Source organism: Armigeres subalbatus, chromosome 3, assembly GCF_024139115.2.
Source record: "Armigeres subalbatus isolate Guangzhou_Male chromosome 3, GZ_Asu_2, whole genome shotgun sequence".
Taxonomy (NCBI): Eukaryota; Metazoa; Arthropoda; class Insecta; order Diptera; family Culicidae; genus Armigeres; species Armigeres subalbatus.
Window position 1 is genome coordinate 187,379,022 of NC_085141.1, and position 7,011 is coordinate 187,386,032.

General features: G+C 38.1%; 1 protein-coding gene across 3 annotated transcripts in view; it reads right to left on the reverse strand.

Annotated features, from left to right (window-relative positions):
• LOC134225637 (E3 ubiquitin-protein ligase KCMF1) overlaps positions 1-4,881 on the reverse strand; it is a 47,346-nt gene extending 42,465 nt beyond the window's left edge. Inside the window, exons 1-2 of one of the 3 annotated variants that reach the window (XM_062705890.1) lie at positions 4,599-4,881; positions 1,660-2,066 (exon numbers count right to left, since the gene is read on the reverse strand). In XM_062705890.1, coding sequence (XP_062561874.1) covers positions 1,660-1,675 — 16 coding nt within the window. In that variant the 5' untranslated portion in view covers positions 1,676-2,066; positions 4,599-4,881. Of the gene's footprint in view, positions 1-1,659; positions 2,197-4,504 lie in introns of all 3 variants that reach the window. The other 2 variants (XM_062705888.1, XM_062705889.1) reach the window with 2 other exon arrangements.
• Positions 4,882-7,011: the final 2,130 nt, after the last annotated feature.

Below are 7,011 nucleotides of genomic sequence, written 5' to 3' on the forward strand. Positions count from 1 at the left end.
ACCTTCGCAGACTGCGTGGTTGGCGACGTGCAGCCATGGACCGAGCTGAATGGAGAAGACTTTTATGTGCAGCACAGGCCACTCCGGCCTTAGTCTGGTAATAAAATAAAACGAGAAAGCACGGATTAGGAACGAAATGAATCACGTTTTATCTTTCGAGACCCACAGTTTGGAAACCCATGTTCTACATCATTGTTCTGGTATTAAAGCCATGAAGTTTATTTTGGTGTGCAATTTTCAATGGATTTAACCGGTTGCCCAAATGCAACAGACGTTCACCTTCGTCTCATGTAAATAACCCAGGAGAAAAACAAGCATTGCATATGCTAGATTTTCTTTTGTGTTTTTAATTAGAGAAGAAGAGGAATGTGGGGTTTGAGTAAAATATTTTCAGCGTGTGTTAGTACTCTGCTCTCTTCTGGCCAGATCTCCGTGGCGTACACACGCTTCCATGGAGAGTCGCTGTCATAATTTCGTTCCGGCCATGTGAGGCCACACAATGTTTTCAGAAGTGAAGTCTGTCTGTAAGTCAAATGATAAAGTATTAATAAAAAATACAATTACCCTGTTGACCAATTGGTTTTTCCTGCGAATCACACGGGCAACTCCGTATTTATATACAGATGATCAAGATTTAGAATTCCTATACAATTTATACGAAAAACCATTTTCATCGAAAAGATTGAGTTTGGATTTTCAAGTATTCCAGTTTCATCATAACTTTATTCCTCATGAATAAATGCATAAAACGAATATAAATTAGCAAAAATTGGGTTGTTTATTCTTGAGTGATGCGCGGTCGTGCATATACTAACTTTGTATATGCAATGATGGAGGTAGGTTTTAATCAAATTTATTTTGAAAGAATTTTAGACCGGACTAAAGCAAACAACTCGCATAATCCCTTTGAAAGATTTCTCGCTTAACTCTTCAAAAGGTCCTAAGTAACATTTTTTTCATGAATTAATTTGAGTACTGCAATCAAAAGCTTTCATGTTATTCTGTTGATTGCGCTATTCAGATTAATTCATGAAAAAAATGTTACTTAGGACCTTTTGAAAAGTTAAGCGAGATTTGTTTTTTTTTTATCTTTTTCATCTTATTGGCATTACATTCCCCGCTAGGACATTGCCGCCGTGCAACTTTGTGAATTCGGTGCTTACACTGTTATTAACTGCGAGGTTTCTAAGCCAAATTGCCATTTTTGCATTCGTATATCATGAGGCTAGCACGATGATACTTTTATGCCCAGAGATGAAACTAGAAAACAAATAAAAAAACGCAATGGAAGAAGTCAGACTAGTCTTAATTATTAGGCGACTTTTGATTTGCTGCTTAGGCCAGTTGTCATCCTATAGGTGTTTGGCAACCTTTGAACTATACCACTATCAAGTATCAAGGCAGCTCTTTCATATGTACTTCCAATTCTTGAAAGACAAAATATGTTGTGCTTAACCGGAACAAAACGTCACAATCCGAAAAGAAAAACACAAGACTTTAGATGACTACAACAAAATAGGTACGTCTTATTTGTCTGAAAGGCAAAAGAACATCTTGTAATGCGCTGCATTTGCCAAGAAAATAAAGAGCTCATCGCAGGTTTGTGAGATATTGAAACGCATAGGAAAAAGTACAAAAATAAGACCTTCTTTACATTACCTTCATGGCGACTCATTATTTTTCACTTCGAGGCCGCGTACAAATCCTCTCACACAGTTGCGTCGCGCACGCACACACTCAAGCGAGGTATTTGGGGACACTGTTCCGTATGTTGCTTCTTCTTCTTGTTTTCCCCCCGTTTATTGTGTATGGTCTTCTTGTTTTTTTCCTGCTGGTCCTCCTGCTCACGGCCAATGTGTCACCCAGCAGATCCAAAGGCCCCTAACTCAAACACTCCTTGGTTCGTTCCACTTGCTTCCCACTAACGCCGCACGTTATTGGTGCCTCCCCGTGTGGGATCCTGGCGTAAATTTTTCAACACTTTTCACACTTCACAGTGGGGCCTTTATTCTTCGACTTTCGGCTGCTACCCCGACTGCTTTCCCGACGACAGAATCAAAGAACGACTGAGCGAGAAAAAGAATCACGACACTGCTCCACACTAGACTGGTTCACAATGATTTGCTTCAACTTGTTCTATATTCAGCCGACTTGTTTTATGCCCCAGAATACGCTGACGAAGTGTTAGCACACATACTAGATTTAGTTTAAAAAGACCAAATTAATAGATTCTCATGTGACATTAAAATGAGAACTAATTTTACAATTATAGATAAATATATATTTAGGTATATATTGAGCTTTATTGACTTTTTCATTATAGCACAATGGGGTACCAGTTGAAACGTTGCATGTAAGAGTTGGCGTATAATGGTAATGGGTCTATCTTATTTGGAAAATTATCATCAATCAAATTCTTTATTAGAGTGATTTTTTATGCCTTAGGTAAAGCTCATCACTTTGGAAAATTATTCTTAAAAGTGGCAGTTCAATAATTATCAAATAACCCTGCCCGCAGAGCAATACTACTTTTAAAAAACCCAGATTAATCCACCTAGCGTTGGTGGTGCCTTTCTCGCATTTAGTTAGGACACCCACCTTATATGGGGTTTATATGGTCTGATGTACCATTTTCTTCATAACTTTGAAACGCAATGACCGATCGTTATAAAATTCAATAGTGATCAACAAGGCTTTGTCCCCTGTCGAATGAAACTTGTTGCGAGAAAATCGGTTCAGAATTACTATACGAAAAGTTGTCTAATGTTTTTTATAGCTTTTGTGCACACACATACACACATACATACACACGGACAGACAGACATGTGCTCAGCTTGTCGAGCTGAGTCGATTGGTATACAATACTATGGGTCTCAGATGCTTCTATAAAAAGTTCGTTTTCAGAGTGAAATGATAGCCTTTCGGTACAACTTTGTTGTACGAGAAAGGCAATAATGATTTTTTTGTGATTGTCTTATTGGTATTGCAGGTTTGATTGATATGGTAGCAGGCTTGATACAACAGATTGAAGCGCTGCTTTTGCCACTCAGCGAAGAGCACCATAAACTTGATAGGTACCCGGAAGGTCGTTGGCCACCTTTTTCTGCTGATGCAGCCAAATGGAAGTGAATCTCATTCGTGTCTCTTTGAGATATAAACCCATATTCTGTTTACGTTTGAATGCTCTTTCAAGCGAAAGCTGATGCGCATTTCCATTTGAGCGGAAGCTGATGCGCATTCCCATTTGAAATTTGATTTGAACGAATTAGTGTTGTTCAAAAGTTTTGTTGACAAAGATATCTGTTTTAAGTTTCACAACTCGCGATAACTCAAATCATGGCAAGAGTATTGCGCATAAAATTAGAGTTAGTAAAAATACGAACTATGTTGCAAAGTATTCAAATGCCAAACATCAAAATGTTTTTTTTAACGTAGAATTACGTCCTTCGGTAAGATAGGGGGGTCATTCTAAAGTTTCAGATTTGGGACCGTCACGAAAAGAGGTCAGGAAGCACGATCCAATAACTCTGCCGTTTTACGATGGGTTCTGGAGATTTTGGTATGAGTCGATCAGTAAACTTTCTAAGATTCTTTACAACTATTGTAAGAAGTTGATTCAATGCTTTTAAATATTGAAAAAATCAAATTCACCAGACAATGTTGAAATTGCTCTTTAACAGTAAATTGCCTACATTTCGGCTATAAGCCATACGGCATGGACATGCATAAAACATTGATGATCAAATTTTGCATCTACTATCGCACTATACGTAATTCTACGTCCAATTTGCGGTCGTATCTTTGGTACAACCCCCCACTTTTTTATTGCATGTCATATTTACCTTTTTTCAGAAATAAAAAGTCTGTTGGTTTTGCGATGTAAAGCTACTGCACAGCAATTTTTAGATTGAGCAAATTAAACTTGATCAACTGCTTCTTTGGCTCTGCATTCCAACTGGACTTGACAATGCATTAATGTGTAACCTGTTTTGCAAGTACAATGGACAAACTATTCCCAAGGAGTCAAATATTCCACCCGAAAACATCCAATACCAAACATAGAAACAAAGTCACCATCTCTGGATTGGCAATTCTTTGCCTTCGCTTCCAACGCTAACTGGAGACCCAATCCTAATAGAATAAGTCGTATGTGCAAAAGGGAGACTCTCTGCGTTTACCCTCTCTTTCGCGAATAGATCGGCTAGTTTTGCGTTTCTGCTACATTTTAATGTCTTCTATTTCGTTTTTGTAAGAATTGGACAGAGGTGAATATGGCTAAATTTAATCGCGTTGGAATCACAATTTTATGTGTAACATTATCTGTATAATATTTAAGTAGGGTAACGGGCTTACAGCCTATAGTCCCATAAACCAAATCACTCTTGTCTCATCTGAACTAATAAGAATTATTAAATCATTTTTTTAGTCAAAACCTGGTCAAAACAAGTCAGCGCGCTAAAAATGATGCACATAATGTTCTGAACCAGTCTACTGTTCCACTCACAAACACCACGGCAGCGAACGACAGCAATCACATAATCGCGTTTTGCAAAAAAAATAATTTTCTTTCCTTCTGTCACACACAAGCGACGATTCACCGTCAAACTCCACCGAAAAAGATTCAAAATTTCGGCCTCCAGATTTATCTAAACCACCGAATCGATATTCCTCGGGACGCTGGCCAAATCTGTGAACGTTTCTGCAGCAAAATAGAACACGCACGATGGATTGAAACACGCGAAAAATTAAACTATAATAACTCTCGGATCGGATGACGAAAAAGCAGACATTCCACACGAACCCGTTCGCGATTGTGTGTTCTGTTTCTGGTGACTTTTGTGAACGAAAAAACGATGGATGATGAGCAGCAAAACTGGATGCGAAGTGAACACGCACACACTGTCAGAGGGAGAGATGAAAGGGATTTGACAGTTCTTGATTGACAGTGTCCGCTGCAGGGTTGGAGCACGAAAAGGGAAACAAATTCGGCACGGTAAGAGAAATGTAGCTAATTTTAAATATGTACTTTTTTTTTATTTGCATCTGCAGCTGTTTTTAAACGTCTCATGAAAAGTCCTATTCGTATACCATGGTACAAGGCGACAAGAAAATAATTAAAAAGCTATTGCCTGATTCTCTCAAAATTGCACGCGGCGAACCCTTCATGAAAGGTACCGCCGCGCTTTCTGCACCCCGTTTACTTGATTCTTATGGGTGAATAGCATTGCGGTGTATCGTTTGGCGCGGCCGTACCTTTCGTCAGTCATTCGCCGCGTGAAGTTTTGTGCAAGTACCCATTTGGAAACACTACAAACGCCGCGCAGTGTATCATATCCAGAAAATCTGACAATATCTTCAATGAAGACAATAATTCACTGCCAAAAATATTTATATAAGGGTCTGTTCACAAATTACGTAACGCAAAAATCCGAGTTTTTGACCCCCTCCCTCCCCCTCGTAACAAAAAGTAACATTTTTGGTACCCCCTCCCTCCCCCATATAACGCGTAACTGAGAAAATTTTAAAACATTTTTTTTTCTTTCTCTGTAGAATGTATGTGTTTGGTATTTATTGAACACTGTTATAATAGGAACGGCACATGATTAAAACCAAGGATATCAAGAATGCAGCTGATAAAAACAAAAATAGAATTTAAATTTTAGTTTAGCGGGACTATTCTGTCGAGAAATACAATATTCGCTTGGTGTTTTTACGCATAATTGTCCCGCTATGTGTTTGATTTTGGTAATGACTAAAACGATCACGGTAGAGCTAGAGCACTATAAGAGTATACAATATTTTTTCTTTAAAATATTTTTTTTCGCGTTATGCGTAACACTTGATAGTACCCACCCCCTCCCCCACCTTTTAGTGTAACAAAGTATAACGCAAGTTGGACCTCCCCCTCCCCCCAAAAGCGTTACGTAATTTGTGAACAGACCCTAAGAGCAAGATTACCGGTGGTGAGTTTGAGCCGTTTGGCAGCGCAGTATCATTACTTGACTGACACTTTACCGGTCGCTACTAAACGCGCTGCTATAACAGTAGCGCGACTGACAGGTGACCAAATTTAGTAGCGCAATAAGAGCGCTGCTATTTGATGAACTATCAACTGTCAAACGTTACCGGTACGGAATACAGCAACCAAATTGAGAGCCGAAAATAGTAACCGATACGGAAACGAGTGACGAAACTAAAATGAAAGCGCTGCGCGGGTGATTAAAATGCTCGCGACCGATAATGATGCTCTAAGATAGGTATACGATTTTTGATTTCTCAGTTGTGACAGCTTTCCGCATAGAATTATATCAAACATCAATTTTTCCAGTAATCGTTTTTCGATTATACATTTTACGATTGAATTATATATGGTATCGTAGTAGATTATACACCAATTGTACCATGAATAATGTTGATGATAGCCTCTACAATTTTTGGTTTTTGGATGATACACTGAACGGGTCGTTAAGTCCATTCAAAAATAGCCTGTTTTGCGAACGAAAAAAATTCTGTATCATTGAGGTTACAATCACTGTATGATACATTCGATGATTCTCTGAATAATAATCTTTTGGTGTATAATCGAGATTTAATAATTAATGATTTGACATTTTTCGTCTGTATCATAAAATCATAAAAGAGCTATCCAGCTTTTTACACGACATTGCCATAATGCTTTGATTCACCCCTTTTGACACTTACTGTGTCCACTATAATTTTCCACTATAATATAATCCACTTAGCAATCTGTGACTAGTTGAAATTTTCAACAAAAACATTAAACTGTCATATTTTGGAATTTGGACATGTTTCGAAAAATGGTTTTTATATTTCAATCAATTGTTTCTTTTATAACATTCTTAATTCTTTTACTCATTTTAGGTGTTCATAAACGACAACATCAGCATGGTTCAGGGGGCACGAATCTTGATATTTTTCCACGGTTTTTAGTTATTGCCCATCCACCCGCATCAGTTTTCACTATGACGTCTTATTGCATCTGTACAATTA